The sequence below is a fragment of the Antechinus flavipes genome, chromosome X, assembly GCF_016432865.1.
Source record: "Antechinus flavipes isolate AdamAnt ecotype Samford, QLD, Australia chromosome X, AdamAnt_v2, whole genome shotgun sequence".
Lineage (NCBI taxonomy): Eukaryota > Metazoa > Chordata > Mammalia > Dasyuromorphia > Dasyuridae > Antechinus > Antechinus flavipes.
The window spans coordinates 75,089,666-75,107,252 of record NC_067404.1 but is presented as its reverse complement, the minus strand read 5'-3'; the positions used below and the strand labels follow the sequence as shown (position 1 = coordinate 75,107,252).

Here is a 17,587-nt window from a genome sequence, read left to right as displayed (position 1 = left end):
GAAGAGAAGGGTGAGGGTCATGGTGGGGTGGGAGACGGAGGGGGTGAATAGTTTGAAGAAAGCAGCTGAAAGAAGAATTCCTACTGATTGAGGTTTGGATAAAACCCAACCCTTTTCATACTGCGAATAAAATCAGCATCTCTGTATTACGTCGAGACTGACTCATTTCCAATCAATGACGTGACAGGTGGTTGTTGTTTTTCAGTAGCTTAAAGCCGCACTAAAACTTGGAGGACACGCTGTGCATCCTGACTTGAGTTACTCTGGACAAGTCGCCTAGATGGGCCGACCTGCTTTGAAAGAGGACGAGTCCCTCCTCCCCCGCTGGGGCACCCCCCACCGCGCGGTGTCTTTCGTGGGCTTCGTTGCTAGGGCGCCCGACTTATCCTGGATACGGCGGAATGAGGGGCGGGACCGACGTCAGAGGGCGGGCTCCGATCTCCATGGTAACCGCTAGAGGGCGCCCAGAAGCTGGGCGGGACTTTCCGGCCTGGCTGGGCTGGCCGTAGCAGCTCGCAGCGGGCCCTCCTCAGTTATTTCCTGGCTCCTTTCCGGAGATCGTGGGGGCCGGTCGGGGCAGAGCTTGAAGCCCAGGCGGTAGCGGTAGCGGTAGCGGTAGCGGCGGCGGCGGCGGCGGCGGCGACAGCGACAGCGGCGGCGAACATCGAGATCCGGGGCTCCCAGGCCATGGCGTCCCCGTCTCGGAGGCTGCAGACCAAGCCGGTCATCACGTGCCTGAAGAGCGTGTTGCTCACCTACACCTTCATCTTTTGGGTGAGCGAGCGGGGGGTCGGCGGGGGAGGAGGGGGACCTTGGGCGCGGGGCCGTCTCCTCTCTCCCGTGGGCAGGGGTGGGGGCGGAGGCTGCTCAGTGCCCGGGTCCGCTCTCCTCTTTTTTTTGTGTTTTGCCAGCGGGCAGCAGCTCCCGCAGGTAAGTTAGTCATGGGGGAGGGGGGCGCGCGAGGAGAGCGCTACGCCCCCGTGGCCCCCTCCCACTCCCCCTCGCCCCGCCGGACACCTAGGGGCCCCTGGCCGAGGGGAGGGGGAGCCAGCCGCGTCGGCCGCGGCGCCAGCTCCTGAAAGGCTTGTGGAGGCGCGTCAGCGCCAGGTGGTTCCTGGGCCGTGCCCTGCCCACCTGAGCTCGCCGAACCCGCCGGGCCGCCGCCGCCGCCGCCTAAGCCGCGGCCCACAAGCAGGCCTTTCTCAAAGCCCGTAGGCTGGCAGCTTCTTTGAGGGGGAGGGAGGCCAGGAAGACGCCCGTCTACACCGGCTCCCTCCCGCACTCCTTGGCTTCCATAGTTCAGCCAGTCTGCCCCCCCCCCCCCTCCACGGGGGGCTGGGGGGATGGGGGTGTGTGTGACCAGGGGCAGGGCCTTTTCTCCCCTTCTGACACAGCCTCCTGGGAACTCATTCTCCATCTCCTGATTTCTCATCAGTTCACAGGTGTGATCCTCCTCACAGTGGGCATATGGGGCAAAGTAAGCCTGGAAGTATACTTCTCCCTCTTGAACGAGAAGGCCACCAACATCCCCTTCGTCCTAATAGCTACGGGCACGGTCATCATCCTTCTGGGGACCTTTGGCTGTTTTGCCACCTGCCGTGCTTCAGCGTGGATGTTGAAACTGGTGAGTGCTGGCCTTCCCAAGCCAGGGGATTTCTCCTTCCTGGCTAGAATTTTTTCCTTTTCCACCATTTTCCCTTTTCCTGTGTTGGAGGCTGGGGAAGACAGTTTAATTGTGACCTGGTCCAACTTTTCCTCACATCTTCACCCTCTCAGTGTGCCACACTTCCAGATTCAGGAGCTCCATGGCTAGCTCACCTTCCCAGATGCCCTCTGTTCCCCGTTGCCTTCTCTTGCATCCCTGTTTGTCAAAGATGGGAATGGATCCATATAGCTTAAAGGGTCGGCAACTATAATGTTCCCAGTTTGTATTGACCCAATTGTTTTGTTTTTTCCTTTCTCCAGTATGCCATGTTCCTGACTCTAATTTTCTTGGTGGAATTGGTGGCTGCCGTTGTGGGATTCGTTTTTAGGCATGAGGTAAGGCTGAATTCAGGACCTGAGATGAGCTAGTTTCTCCTTTAGAAATACGACTTTTAAATGACAACACTGACCCCACTTGTGAGAAGAGCTAAGCCCACGATCGGCCCTGTCACCATGTCTTAACTTAAGAGTTTAAATAACTAAGGGATTTTAGGATTATAAAGTAACAATTGGATAATTAGCTTTAAAGGTAATCTCAGTCATTTAATTTATAATTTAAATATGTAATTTGTTATAGAATATATATTACATATCTCATAACATACTAATAAATATATAATTTAAAGATAACCCCCCAAAGAAATCAACTTGCCCAGGGTCTCAAAATGCCATATTATTGTTCAGTCCCATTCTTCATGACCATATTTGAGATTTTCTTGGCAAAGATACTTGGAATGGTTTGCCATTTCCTCCTCTTGCTTGTTTAACAGATGAGGAAACTGTAGCAGTCAGGGTGACGTGGGCATTGAGTGAGTTATCTGAGGCTAGATTTGAACTTGGATCTTTTTGACTCCAGACCTGGTGCTCTGCTCCGGTGTCCCCTACTAGCCCTTCAAAGTGCTAGAACATTTGGCAAAGTCCTAGGTCCTCTGCCCTGGAATCCAGCTTTTTTTTTTCTTTTTCACTATACCACACTGCTAAACTGACCTTTATTTTCTAAAAGAACTCCCACTTACTGTAATAGCTGATAATCTTGGCTTCTTGTCCCTTGGGTGAGAAGCCTTATTTTTGAGTGGGGAGAGCTCAATTTTTAAATGTACTGACATAAGAAGGTTAAAAAAGGGATATGTTCCTTCTCATCTAGGTAATAATTGTTTGGATTTCTCTGTGGCTAGGTTTTAAGTTGCCTTTTTCATTCTTTTTAATGAGAATCCATTAGAATGATAGATGCTTAATCCAGGGGACTGGAGGCATCTGAGGGCACTTACTGGCATCTCTGGCTGTAACTCCAGCATCTAACCCCATAGGTGTCCAGTAAGTGCTCAAGCACTGGAGGCACATGTGTTTGTCATGGGAGTCCCCTTCTAGGGAGCCACTAAAGGATGCCACAGTACACGGAGGCAGGGGCCTGAAGCCGGGAAGACCCGAGTTCGAATGGGGTCCAAGACACTTATTAGCCAGGTGACCGTTGGCCACTTCTGCCTGAGTTTCCTTCATTGGAAAATGGGGATAGCAGTGAGATGATTTTTGTAAAAAGTGCTTAGTACAGTGTGTAGGATGTAGTGGATGCTCTATAAATGCTCGTTCCCTTCCCTTCCCGGCACTTCTCAGATGAGAGCCAGTTATGAACATGTTCAATTTCTGGATAGACCTGAGTAGCAAGACCCTCCTCATGGCGTTAGGACATAGGCCCTAAAAGGGAACTTTTACTCATGAAAGAGTTCCCTCGATATGGAATTCTCCAGGGACATGGGATCTGAGATCTTTCCTGGAATTACCTCAGTGGCCATGTAATCCGGCCCCCTGATGTGACAAAAGGGGAAGCTGAGGCCTGGGTAAGGGAAGTAACACAAGGGGTGAGTCACAGAAGCGAGATTGGAAGGGGCACCCTCTGACTCCAGAATCAGTGCTCTTTTTCATCTCTTCTGCTTAGATTGGAGGCTCCCTGAGGGCATATTTCTATTTGGATATTTTTGTATGTTTTGGTTCCCTGCTCTCTGGTGAGCTCGTGGTGGGTCCTCAGTAGGTATCTGTGGATTGATTGATTCAGGCAGGATGTAAATTACTGTCAGGTCTGGGAGCTCAAATTATGGGAGGAGGGTTTTTTTGGAAGTACCTTGGTCATCTACTAAGTAACAGGATGGCCTGCTGGAAAAATGCCAGTAAAACTCCCTTCTCACTCCTGTTCTTATGAGCCAGATGATCTCCAAGCTCCTATCTAGCTCCCGACCTCTGATCCTAGCATTTATGGATCAGAGAGTCTCTGAAAGGAAGAAGTGTTCTTCCTCTCTGTTCTGAGCAGGCATTCTCGATGTGTTTGGGACAAAAGTCCTGGATTCCTTCATGTAGCAGAAGGTTCAAGGGGGAACTAGCAGACTCCATGGGACAGCAGAGTCCATGGGACTCCATCGGACCTGGGCCTCTCTTCATTGTTATCTGGTCTAGGATTTGGGCTTTGTTTTCTGAGTGGGTGGGTGAATGTAGTCTGCCGCTAAGGAGACAAGTTAAGGCTTTATGATCCTGTGAGCCAGATGACCTGTGGCCTCTCTTGCAGTGCTGACTTTATGGTCCTCTGATGGTTAGGTATGATTTCTGGGCCCTCTGCCAGCTCTCAGTCTATGATCTCATGTTCTTTGCACTTCCAGGAGGACTTGGTGGGAATGTTCATGCTTGGAGCGTTGAAACAGGATTCTCTCAAGAATAATATTTCTTGTACTTAGTCCATTTCTAGGCTTCCATTGATCAGCAACGAAGCTCTTTAATTTCTTCACAGGATGGTTCGATCTAGAATCTATGCCTCGGTGCCATGGTTTGGGATATGTTTTAATGGGCCTTTGGATGGATTGTTATTGGTTGTGTCCAGGTAGATGCTTCCTCTCAGAGTTGGAAACCTGAACCTTCTGATGAAAATGGTTTCCCTGAGGTTTTGTTCACTGGCATTCCTTTTCCCTTCTGCAGATTAAGGACAGTTTTAAGATGAATTACGAGGCTTCCTTGAAGCAGTACAATGACACTGGTGTCCAAAGAAGTGAGGCGGTTGATACCATCCAGAAAACTGTAAGTGTGTACACATGCTGCTTTATCCTGACCGTCCTCAACAGGAGGCCGTGTTCCTTCCTCTCTGTCCTGAGGGAGAACTTTGTGATGTGGTGACTGGAACTGAAGGTCCTGGATTCCTTCTTGTAGCAGAGGATCAAAGTGGAGCAGGGGGGGCCTAGCGGGGGAAGACGACAGTAGGGTGCCTAGTGGGAGCCCAGCAGGGAGTCCAGCAAGGGGCCTAGTGGGGTGCTTAGCAGACTCAAGGCTAGAAATGTAATCTGAACTGGTTTCTTTGGGATCTGGCCTCCAGTTTGGGGGAGGGTGTGTGTTCTGGGTGGAGGTTAGATTGTATTTGGCCACTCAGGAGATGGGTTAAGGCTTGGGAGGGATCTGAGGAATGGAAGGGTTGAGGTTGGCTGCCAATTCTCAGCCAGGCAGTCAAGAGTACTGAGGCAGATGTTGGGAAATACTCGACTGGCAATGAGGCACAGGCAAGATGTCACCCTACTGTTGTCATTGGTCCTCTTTGAGAACGGAGGACCAGTGACAACAATAATAAAGTTCTGCCTTGGAGGAAGCTAGGGTAAATTCGTAAAATCGTCGAAGAAGCTGGTAAGTTAAAGGGAGGTTGAAACAGTGTGCCCGGAATTGTCTCCTCCTCTGTGTCTCGTCAGTCTCGTCCCCCACGCACACACACCCTTTCACCTCGGATCCCCACTTTAGCTGAGATGCTTCAGGGCATTGGTGAGCTCCTTGATGGGGCATCATCCCCCAGTAGGGCAGATTCCCTCATGTGTCCGTGCTGCACCCGGCCCTATGGCGTTCACATGGGGCTCACCTTGTGCCTTCCTTCCTTTCCCTTACCTTGCTGGGCTAGTGGTAGAGCCAGGGGCTCTCTGGCACTCAGCCCTTGCCATTTTTTTACACCAGTACATCTTGTTACTTGTGTATTTCTTGAGAGATGATTCTAGAGGATGATTCCTTGTTTGGCACGTATCACAGCTTTCTCTAGCCCACCATGCACTTCCCCATTGCCCTCTGAATCATCCTTCCTTAGCTGTTCAGAGACTTGGGCCCTGTGACTCAGCCATCCAACATCATCACCAGGCAGATATTGGTGTTATAAAGATGAGTCGTTTCGGGGAGAAGCTTGGGCTTGGGCGTCATCAGAATTGTATAGCTTTCTAAAGGCCATCCAGCCCACTCTCCTCCTGTTCAGTACTCCTGCTATTATACTCCAAACCATTTAGAGCCACGGAACATTCATAACAAAGAACACGGAAACACTGTGAACAGCAGCTTTGGGAGCCAAAGCTGTTCCATGGGGCCGCTCTCAGCAGGGGATTTGTCTTTTCCTCTCATTCGTATGGATTGAGGCTAGGCTCACGTGCGTCCCTGCCTCACCTGCCCATGGAAGCTCATTGCCCACAGAACATGCCATGACTTGAGGGTGCTCCGGGAGGAGGAGGGCCATTTGGAAAGCATCAGTGATCATGTGGTCTAGTATAAGCTAGAGCCCGTGTTGGAAGCCCGTTATATTTCAGGCCCACATGTCTCTTGTTCCCATTTGCCGGGTATTATTGTCCATTTTCTTGCTAGGCTTTATGTGACATACACGGACAGGCGTCCAGAGTTAACCCTGACTCCCTTGATTTACTTTTTCAGTTGCACTGCTGTGGTGTCCTGAGTGCCACAGACTGGGAAAGCACTGCCTACTATGTGGAAAAAGGCTTTCCCCGGAGCTGCTGCAGGTATCACAGCTGTTCCTGGGCTGATAGGAAGGATCTGAAGAAACAAAATCAGGAGGTGGGTGGCCATCTTGGAAATTGGAGATGGGAAGAGCAGTTTGGGGGATGATTATCTTATGTTTTCTTTTATTTCTGGGAAGTGGTAGCTGTGCTCTGAGTGGGGAAAGAGCTTTTTCCTCGAGAGACTTTACTGCCAAGACAAGGCCTTCATCTGGGAAGAAACCCACAGTGACTATTGCCAGGGTCCCATTCTCTGGTCCCATTCTCTGGTCCCCGATTTCTCTCTCCCAAAGAAAACCATGCATTTGGTCATCCTGCTAAGGAGCAGGCCCAGGGTTTGTGCTGGATTTGTTTTCTTTCTGTTTCCTCCTAGGGCTGTTTTCTAAGAGTAACAACTATTATCCAGTCGGAAATGGGCGTTGTAGCAGGCATCTCCTTTGGAGTTGCTTGTTTCCAGGTGAGTCTGAGGACTGAAGTAGTTTTTGCCTCCTTTTTTCCTTCCTGTCCATAATGAAATTTAGTTTTAAAAATAATATTTTATTCAGGCTTTTTGTTGTTACTGTCATTTCTGAGTGACTCCTCCCACCCATTCTTTTTGTAATAAGTCTGCAATGTAAAAAGAAAAAAAAGTCCCCACATCACCGTAATGAATGCCTCCTTTTTTTCTGGGAGTGCTGAGAGGCAGCCGGGGGTCGCCACAGGGCACAGTGCCTGCCTGGAGTCAGGAACACCTGAGTTCAAATTTGAACTCAGACCCTTCACTAGCCACGTGACTCAGGGCTAGGGATGTCAAAGTGGGGGTAATAATAGCTCCCGGAGTCTATAAGGATCAAATGAGATAATATCTGTAAAGAGCTGTGCATGGTACCTGACCCAGAGTAGCCCTATATAAATGCTGATATCTCCAACCCCTTCTTATCAGTCCTCTGCAGTCACGACTCGTCTTAGCTTTAATCCGATTTCTGGGATCTTACGTATTCTGTGTTTTCCTTCTGGTTCTTCCGACGTCATTCTGTGCCAATTAATGCAGGTCTTTTGAAGTTTCTTGTAATTCTTCACAATGGTCATTTGTGAGTATTGCGCAACAGCATTCTGTCATGTTCTTATACACATGGTCATTCAGCCATTCTTCGGTCAAGGGCCGCTTGCTTTGTGAAGATTGGTTGTGGATTCGAGATCTTCCCTTCTTGATTTGGCATCTTTGGGGCCTCGATAGCATTTATAGTAAGCTGGAATGCTCCTGCTGGTAAGCCTGTGGTTTCTGATTCAAGGTATGAGCAGAGGCAGACCTTCCTTTCCCTCAAAGGTACGCGTGATGATCAGGCACATCTTTTTGGGTCACCTTAATGCAGTTGGAGCCATTTGGTTTGGGGTTCCAATTCCTGAATTTTGAAAAGAAAATGAAAAAAAAAAAAAAGCAAGTCTAGATTTCCTGCTTTGTGCATTGGAGCTCAAATGTCACAAGTCTTAATTTTCTGTTTTGAGCAGCATACGTGTCATGCTGAAAGCCTGGGGGAAATATTTCCTGTTTTCTGAATTCTCCCATTTTCACTCATTTTCCCCCTGTGGTTATTCTTTAAAAAATGACAGACTAGCCCTTTCTTCTCCCCCCCTTAGCTTGGAAGCACTTTGACCTGTCTACATCTTTTGAGAGCAGTTTGTGGGGGGAAGAACTGGTACCTCTTGGGTAGAGCAGCCTTCTGACATCACACAAATCCTAGGATGCCCAAGAACGGCTTTAGTTTCTACCTGTAATCAGACATGATTCCAGAACATAATCAGGAACTCTCTTTCATGAGCTCAGACACTAGCAGTGCATCCACAAGTCCAAATCCATGATTTAAGTTATACATTATCCCCCAACATGCCTCAAACACCTACTTTTCTTGGCAGAGCTATAGTTGTCACTCCGCTAGGGACTTGATTATCTGGAGATATAAAGAAGGTATGATTTTCTCAGCCCGGGATATTCCTGGAATGGGGACTCCTTCCATTAACAGAAATAGTTTCTCAGCTCTTGACCACCAACACAAGTCACACGGTACCTGCTGATTGGGTGACTTGCAGACTAATAAGTTTCTGAGATAGCATTGGCAGGCAAGGCTTTTGGCCTCCTAGGGCCATGCTGTTGGCTCTGCTTGTTCATTCCATAGCTCTCATCATGGCCCTAGAGGGTGAAATGTGATACTTATTTGACTCTTAACCAAGACAACCCGGAAGGTGGCTCTTGTCCTTGTAAGACAAGCTGGAAGGTGGCTCTTGTCCTTGTTCCTTGACTCTAACTGCTCCAGAGCCATGATGGGAGCTGCAGGGTGATCAAGCAGAGCAGCAGCATGGCCTAGGAGGCCAGAAGCCTTGCCTGCCAATCCTATCTCTGAAACTTACTAGTTTGTAACCTTACTACAAGTCCCCAACCAGCAGGCACTGCTAGTAACTTGTGTCGGTCGCTGAGACCTTTTGTCTTTGGTCTCCACCGACCAGGATGCAAGCGGTGTAACCTTTTCCTCACCGTTTGCTCAGGGTTGGGGTCTTAATTTTTCACCCTGAGTACTTTGTTTTTTGTTTTTTTTCCTAATACTTGAATCGTTATTCTTCTTTTCCTCAAAGTATTATTGCCCTTGCCAATGATTACCCCTCCCCACCCGGGCCTCTCTAACTTCCTTATAATCAAGAAGGAAATTCAAGACAAACACACATACACATCAGCCCCGGCTGACAATGGAAGCTTCGTTCCGTACCCAAAGTCCACCTCCCCGCTGCTAAGAGTTAGGAGGCCTACGTCAATCGACTTTGCCGGTGGTTGGAGTCGTGCAGGTTCTGATGGCTTTTGGACTTGTCGTAAACCTTGGCGTTACTGTGTTCATTGTGTGTGCTCTGTTCAGCATCAGTTCCTACACGTCTTTCCAGTATTCATGGTTTCTGGCTGTGCAATAATATTCCATTGCAGTCATATGCGGTGGCCCTGTGGTATTTAGAGCACTGGGCCAGGAGGCAGCAAGACCTGAGTTCTAATTCATTCTTGGATACTTATTAGCTATTTGACCCTGTGCAAGTTACTTAGCCAGTGATTGCCTCAGTTTTCTTATCTGTACAATGAGGATGATAACAGCATCTACCTAATTGTTAAGATCAAAGATCATATTGGTGAAATGCTTTGTAAATCTAAAGCACTAGATCAGTGGTTCTCAAACTTTTGTTTTCAGTATCTTTATCCTATTAAAAATGACCGAGGATCTCTCCAAAGAGTTTTTGTTTATCTGGATTATATTTATAGACATTTACCATATTGGAAATAAAAACTATTTTTGAATTTGTAGACCCTCTAAAAGGGTTTCAGAAATCCCCAGGATTCTCTAGACTATACTTTGAGAACCACTGACTAGATAAATGTTACCCCTTCTCATCACAATCCGTATTAATAAGAAGACATTATTATTATATTCTGTAGTCGGTTCAGAGATTTTTCTTTTGACACGATAGATCTTCCTTTCTCCCAGTACAATAAGCAGAGGTAGCTGTCCGCTAGCCAGCCGCCACTCCCCACCTTTGCATTTGGCTCCGTCCCCCCTTTTCTAGTCACACGAAGTCTGTGTGTCTTCCTGAGTCTGTGTGTCCTTATGGAGCCTCCATAATGTGGCTTTCTCTAGGTCGTCTTCATTCACATCTTTATGCCTTCTTTTACGTCAAGATGATTGCTTTTCAGCTCTTCTTTCTTCTAAAAAAGCAGTTTTGTCCTTTGACTTCAAAGTCTTTTCTGGAAAGTTCCCACAGAATTGAATTTTGCTTTATCAAAAAGAAAAACAGTTAAGCAGTCCCTGCCCTCCCCTTGCCCCCCCATAGAGAGAGTGACCTTGGCTGTCTCTGTTTACAGTGATGGGCCGCACACTCTGCTGAGAGGGTGGAAATATGTGACATTCCTCTTTGCTCCAGGACTTGTCCTGATGATTTTGTATTTGCTCAGAATTCAGCCTCCTTTTACAGAGCTTTTCATTTAAATCTCTCTCGTTATGGCACAAATGGCTCTCCCGATTCTGCTTCTTTTGGCAGTTTGTCTGGATCTTATATTGTTCAGACTTCCTTATCTTCATCGGTTCTCACCGCACAGTAATGCTCCATGTGTTCTGTCATTCCCTGATCGACAGCTGCCCGATTTCTTTCTAGTTCTTTGGTTCCACGGAAAGTCGCTTACCTAGAGTCTTCTTGTCTATAGCCTTTTGGTCTGTAGGGAAGTGTGTTTAGTCTGAGTTCCTGACTTTGGACTGATGTGGTATGACTTCAGTGGTTCGATCTCATCTCTTTCCAGATTATCGAGATTTTACCCAGATTATCCAACAGAGCTAAATGCCCACGAGTCAGGCTTGCCCATAAGACTATGGAGTCAGCTCAGAGGCCTCCTGGATCCTTGGGTCTCCTAGTTTGCCTTTGTCTGATCCTCTTCATGTTCTCTTTTCAGTTGATTGGGATATTTTTGGCCTGCTGCCTCTCACGTTCCATCACAAATAACCAATATGAGATCGTGTAACCTGGTGACCGACTGACCCGTGCCTCTCTGACCAAGGTATGTCTCTTGGATCCCGGTAGCTGTCCTGGCGTCTTTGCCTGCACTTATTGCGGTAAGTGCTCTGCATTGTGTGAGGCCCAGCCACGGGGCCCATCCCACCTCTGGGCTATTAGGGCCTTGGGTTTGCCCGCCAGCCATCCTGCCGGTGGAGCTTGTTGAAGCTTTGCCTGGGTAAGTTGTGCCTTTAAATCCACCAACTCAAATTTCCCAGGTGGTCTGTAAAGTCAGCCTTCCCTCTTTCAAGTCTTGCCATATAGGCGCATGCTATGTATGGTTAGAACTGTTCGTTCCTGCATGTGCTCACCTAGTGGTCCTTTTCTTTGTACCTGAGGATCTTGGTGTGGAGAACCGAAAGAAACAAAGCCTTTGATTGAATGACCCCCTTTGAAAGAAAATGGGCCTGCTTGTATGTCCTTGGCTGAAGGGAGCCGACTCTGGGTCTGACCACGCAGAACGGGACCAGGGCTTGGAGGTGCATTGATCTTTCCCCGGCCCTGCTGTAATCCCCATGGTCCCCAGCCCGAGTCTGCCGGTTTGCTGGCATGTGCAACATTATTGTTCCTCATCAGTTTCTCTGGAAGAGAGGCGGGTCCATTGTACTAAACTGGCTAATTAGTTGGGGAAATGATTGAGGGGCTTTTTTATTGGGCTGAGAGGAGACCCCAAGTTCCACGGTAGGATTTTTGGAACCGGAAAGGCCCATAAAGGGTATCTTGTCCAGCCTTCTCATTTCCAGAAAAAACAGAGAGGCTGATGGACCTGTCTGAGGTTCTGTAAGGCTAATGGAGGGTACGGTCCATCTCTGAAAATGTTTCCTCTTGGCCCTTCTAAGCTTGGAAGGCACAGATCTTTCCATCTAGCCAGACAGAAACCCTGGCAGAATTTTCCCTTCCTGCTCCAGAGGATCAACAAAAGCTGCCTTGTAGTAACTGGGCCAAGCGTGCATTTCCCTCTAGGTATGGCCCGAGATGGTTTCCCCTACAGGGGCCCACTGGGGTCTGGCTTTCTCCTCTTATGAGCACTTGGGTAGGTGGGTCCAGAAAACTCCTTGCAGCCAGTCCCCCCATACCCACAATTCTAGAAGGTATACTGCCAAGCCAGGAGAGCCCATGGGAGGCCACAGTCTTCCCAAGCTTGGGCCTCTACGTGTCTCTGGCACAAGTTCCAGGGCTATCGATCGTGAGGCTCCTCACCCCTAGTTGTTCCCTGAAAGCTACCTCTGAAGGCCCAGAGGAGCTGGGCTGGGGCAGGGCTTTCTAGGCCACAGCCATGGCCGCAGCTATAGCCACGGCTGCAGGTGGAGACCTAGCGATGACTGTGGTTGCTGTTGGCTGCTATGGACAGCCAGAGATCCCAGCAGACTCCCTGTTCCCTTTCCAGCCCAGGCCTGCTGCCGGGTGGCCTTTGTGATCCAGCCCGATTGTCCCAGGAGCCCCTCTGGGGTTCGGCTTCCCCAAATTCCCTCGGACCTTTGGGTTGTCAGTATTGCCCCTCGGAGGCATTGGGAGTCATATGCTGCCTGTCCAAGAAAGGTGTTTGGTTTTGCTCTTTCCGTTTTCTCCTCGCCAAGGGCATCTTCTATTCTCGAACCCATTACGGCTTGTGTTGCTGCTGTCCCCGATGGCTGTGTGCTGGTAACCCTTCCCCCAGCTTTCCTCTGTAGATTTCTGTTGCTTCATTGCTTGTAGTTTTGTGTCTGTCCTTTGTGCGTTTATAAACGCGTGGTGGTTTTGGATCACAAGCCTCCAGGAGGCTGGGACCAGGGAGGGCCAGCTCCTTGGCTGTGGTGTACCTTACCCATAAAGCTCCGCTGAAGAGACTAGAGCCACCACTCTGCAATTCATTTCTTCTTTGAAGCCTATTATGTGCCAGCCATGCTGCCAGGCACCAGGAAGACAGATAAAAACGACCTTCTGTTCTCCTGAAGGTGGGGGGTACCACCTGCAAACAGAAAGTCTATACACCTGCTCTTGGAAGGAGGAGGATGGAGAGACCACTGCCCACTGAGGAAGAGGATCCCCAAAAGCTTCCTGTAGGCTCTAAAAGGCAGAGATGGGGAGGGAGTGTGTCGTGTGCATGGGCCACGGCCCGCTCAAAGGCGTGGAGGCTAGATGTGGAATACCAAGCCTGGAGCCTGGAATGGAGAGGCTGGAGGTGGGAGTCCCATGACATTAATTTCTTGTTCTTTTCTTTTCATTAGCTTTAGAACATTCTCCTCAGCTCTCTTCCTTGGAACATACTTCACCGGCCTTCAATGTGTAAAGTTTTAAAAAGTTGTATGAACAGACCGATCTGATCAACATCTGGCACTTAGGAGTTCTTCATCACATACCTCCCTCAGCTCGTTTTGTCGAGGCTGGGGGCACATTAAAAGTCACGTAAAGCTAACACAGCGTGCGTTGTGGGTCACAACCGTGCGCCTTCGGGCCTCTGGCCCGCCTTTCTCTCTTGGTGCCGGGCTCTACGCTCCTGTTGTCCCTTGGTGCGACTGCCCTCGAGATCATCTGAATATATAACTCTCCTCTTCGGTGGTCTTCTTTAGCTTGGGAAGGCGAGCCCTGTGCCCGGCGGAGCCACCCTCATTTGACCATGTGCTTGTAGAGGGTGGCCGCTGGTCACAGAGCTCGCCGGGGTGGGTGGGGGGGTGCGGCCCGGGCCTGGCCGCAAGTGGACACGTCTGGCGTCTTAGCTGCTGTGTGGTGCTTCTGGATCTCTGACCCAACCTATTCACACTACAGACACTCCCATTCTGGGCTTGACCAGGTTCAGCAAGCTGATGTTCTCTTCCTTTCTCTCCTAGATCAAGGTGTCATATCTGTTTTGTAGATTTTCGCTCCCTTTTTGTTCATAGAAAGGCCTTACTTTGTTCTGAATTAAACTGTAGTGATTTGTTTTTCCCTAAGGGACTTGTAGGATAGTAGTTGCTCCCAGTAGCCTAAGCTGCTAGTATTTCCCAACCAGGTTGGCATGACTTAGTTGTCAGTATTACGTGCTCCTTTGCCTTGTATTCTTGTGTATTGATGTGTGTTTTGGGCCAATAAATAGGACTTCTGCTGTCTTAATATCCAATAAAAGGTTGACTCTTGTCCTCAAAAATATCAGTCGTGTCGGATATGTTTTTTATTGAACCTTTTAGGAAATCTGCCAGGGAGTTGGTTGCTTTTTGCTCATGTGTTCTCCCCCTCTTTCTCTGTCTCTCCCTCTGTCAGTCTTTTCCTCTGTTTCTTTTTCTGTCTCCCCCTTCTTACCTATCTCTCCCTCTGTCTCTTCCTCTCTGTGTCTTCCTCTGTTTCTATCTGTCTCTCTGTGTCCTCCTCCTTCTCTGTCTCTCTTCTCTCTCTGTGTCTCCCTCTCTTTCTCTCTGTCTTTGACTCGTTCTCTCTCTTGCTCTTTGACTCTGACTCTCCCTCTCTGTCTCTCCCTCTCTATCTCTGTCTCTCCCTCCTTCCCTCTGCCTGTCTCTCCTTCCTTTGCTGTCTCTTTTCTATCTGTCATTTCTGGATTTGCAATCCCTCCCCCCATCCTATAATGATCCTTCCTTTATACCAAAGAAGGAAGTGGGGGCTAACCCCTCATCTCCTCGGTCATGCTTGGCAGCATTTGAGCTGTCTCAGGCACACAGTCCCCCATTTACCAACCAAGAGGAGGAAGAGGAATTTTCTCATCTTTTCACAACTCGTCTTTAAAAAAAAAAAACCAGCCCTTCTTTTTAATGCAGCCAGATTTAATGGTGTGAAATCCTAACCGTTTTATTGAAGTTCTTTCAGAGACATTAAACTTTCCCATTGGATGGGTTTCTGTCAGCTGTCCCAGCACTTTACCCTTGGGGTGGGCAAATCTATATAAATGCCACCTAGTATTAAGCACCTACTCTATGCTGGGCACTCCACCGAGCACTTTACAAATATGATCTTCTTTGATCCTCGTAACAATCCAGGAAGAGAGGTGATTTTATTATCCCCATTTTACAGTTGAGGAAACTAAGGCATAAAGAAGGAAAATAACTTGCCCAGAGTCCCATAGCTACCAAGTGTGTGTGACTGGTTTTAAACTCAGGTTTTGCCCACTCCAGACCCAGTGCTCTATCGGCCTTGCTCCCAGGCCACTTAATGTCTTTATGAAATAATTTATAAACTTAGAAGTAAATGGGAATAGATTAGTCAGTAGTTTTCAAACTGAAACAGACACAGGGGAGGCCTTTTTCATTGCTTACTCTACGATTGCTTTGTATAGCACTGTTGGAGATATTAACCAGCTTGAAAGACGTGGGCTATCATTGGAGCGATTCAGTTCCTTATGGTAAGCTGAGGCAACTAATCGTTAACATAGTGCATGGAGAATTACTGACTTTTTCGTATGACCTTTGAATCATAGATATGGTTCTGATTTAAAGCTTGGCTTGGAGTCAAGAGGGCCAGATACTGGGCAGAGCTTGGTTACTCACTAGAACTAGAATCTTGGGAAAGATTCTTCCCCTCTCTGGACCTCAGTTTCCTATTTGTAAAAGGGTGATCTTTAATGTCCCTTTTGGCTCTGACCTTCTGTTTTCCATGCTAAACTCTGATTTCTAAGTAGCAGCAAGAAGGTCTACAGAATGTTGTTCTTGGCAGAGACAACTTTGCTACTCTTGGAACTGGAACTTTTATCTCTATCATCTCGAGCCCGGCCCGTGGGGATTCTTGAATTCCTTCATGTCTCGGATTACAGTGGCTTCATTTCCAAAGGTTTGTCGAAGCGGAAGTCCCTTCGAGAATCGGTCGCTCGTTTGCCCTTTGCTCGGGAGGCACAGGGTAAAGTGTTTGTGTACACGATGATTCGGAAATGTTGACAGTTGACAAAGGAGAGAGTGGCCTAGCTGGATAATCCAGAATTATAAAGTGAAAAGAGGGGGGGAAAAAATCTCCCGTTCCTTAGTCTCTGTGATTTAGAACAAAATGACTTCTTTTAGAAAGTGATGGGAAGGTGAGCATGTCCATTCAATACAATTAGTCTGCCAGGCTGCTGGAGCAGTTGGAGTTTCTGAAGACCCCAGCGTCTGGTCTCTGTGGTTTGCCGTAGAGGCCGAAAGCTCTGATTGAAACAAGAAACCCCTTTTTGGTGGTGTTACAAATATCGTGATGTTTCACTCTCCCTGCCGGTAGCATGCCTAAAACTCTGAGAGCTGATCTTTCTTAGCTTGTGGCCATCTCAAGTGGAGGTTTTCTTGGTGACGTGGCAAAATAATGATGTAAAAAATATGTTTTACTCACTCTTGCTTTTTTTTCTAACAGTCATTTCTGACTCAATCCCATAAAATTCAGTAGGCCTTTAAATTAAACAAAACCAGCTGATATGTTCTCTGCCCATATTTGCCTTCAATTTCAAAAAAAAAAAAAAAAAAAAAAGAAGGGCAGTACAGGGCCTCATTCTATTTCTCCTTGGCCAAGATAGGGCACTATAGTTACACACTCTCTGCTTTTTCCTTGGAAATTAGAAAATACAAGGTAGCTAGGGTACCAGAAGATAATACATAATTGAAATAGGCAAATAAGGGGACCACTTTGATTATTTGCTGTAACTCAGCCCTGATTGTTAGTGAGGGGGGAAGCCATTATTATCTAATTGTTGCTTCTGTTTTCTACACCTACGGTTAACGGTGATCACATTTACAAACATCTCATTTTATTCTCATAATCCTGAGAGGTGGTTTTATAGGTGAGAGAACTGAGGCGGAGATGACATGATTCACACAGTAAGTGCTTAAGGCTGGGCTTGAACTCAGGTCCTCCTGACTTCAGGACTGGTGCTCTATCCACTGTGCCACCTGGCTGCCCATTTCTTTGCATTCTTAAAAATCATTGAGATACACCAATCTTCCAAAGAGCTTTTGTTGTATTCATACTTACCGCATTAGACATTAGAATGCCTTAGTATGGTCTAAGAAGTGTTTTGACCTTGTGGACCTCCAGGGAACCCTTTAAGAACTGTGGCTGTCTGGTTTAGTATGGCTGCCAAGGCTCGTGAGGGCTCTGTAGATTCTAGTTGATAGAATGAATAAGTGAGGAAGCGACTAATGACACGTGAACGGCACGTGGATAGTCGGCCCAAGTTCTCCAATCCGGGACGCCAGCATTCCCCCACTCCTATCTTCATTGCTGGACCGAAACCTTTCCAGAGGTTTCGTGATCAAATCTGCTTTCTCCATCCTGGCCCTTCTGGAGTCAACCCAGCTGCATTTGATGCTGCTGGTGTCCTCTCCTTGGTTTCTGCCATCTGGGTGTTATTCTGGGGGTGCAGAGTCTTCCCTTTTGTTCTTTTAGACACTTCACCCTCTCTATGGTGCTTCTGCCATCGTTGTGCCCGGCCTCCAGAGTTTTAACTGCCTCCCTTTCTCACCATCTGGGAGCTCATCAGCTCCCTGACTTCCCCTGACACTGGAGTGTTACCCAGTGGTAACTCAGCTGGATTTTGAAGACTACAAATTCACAACATCTATAATGGGTTTTTATTTATTCTTTTCATTTCCCAATTGCATTTGAATCTGGTTCCAGCAGGC

General features: G+C 48.0%; 1 protein-coding gene across 1 annotated transcript; it reads left to right on the top strand.

Moving 5' to 3' along the window:
- The first annotated feature begins 467 nt into the window (after positions 1–467).
- TSPAN6 (tetraspanin 6) lies at positions 468–14,150 on the top strand. The gene is made up of 8 exons (XM_051967784.1): positions 468–774; positions 1,436–1,624; positions 1,966–2,040; positions 4,663–4,761; positions 6,409–6,549; positions 6,865–6,948; positions 10,945–11,049; positions 13,253–14,150. Exons 1-7 carry the CDS (start codon positions 688–690, stop codon positions 11,011–11,013), a joined length of 744 nt encoding a protein of 247 aa, XP_051823744.1. The 5' UTR covers positions 468–687; the 3' UTR covers positions 11,014–11,049; positions 13,253–14,150.
- Positions 14,151–17,587: the final 3,437 nt, after the last annotated feature.

Excerpts from the sequence above, each read along its gene's own strand:
- TSPAN6 (XM_051967784.1), top strand. The coding sequence starts at position 688 with ATGGCGTCCCCGTCTCGGAGGCTGCAGACCAAGCCGGTCATCACGTGC. Across the intron at positions 6,550-6,864 it reads TGAAGAAACAAAATCAGGAG|GGCTGTTTTCTAAGAGTAAC; the intron begins GTGGGTGGCCAT and ends GTTTCCTCCTAG. Across the intron at positions 6,949-10,944 it reads TTGGAGTTGCTTGTTTCCAG|TTGATTGGGATATTTTTGGC; the intron begins GTGAGTCTGAGG and ends TTCTCTTTTCAG.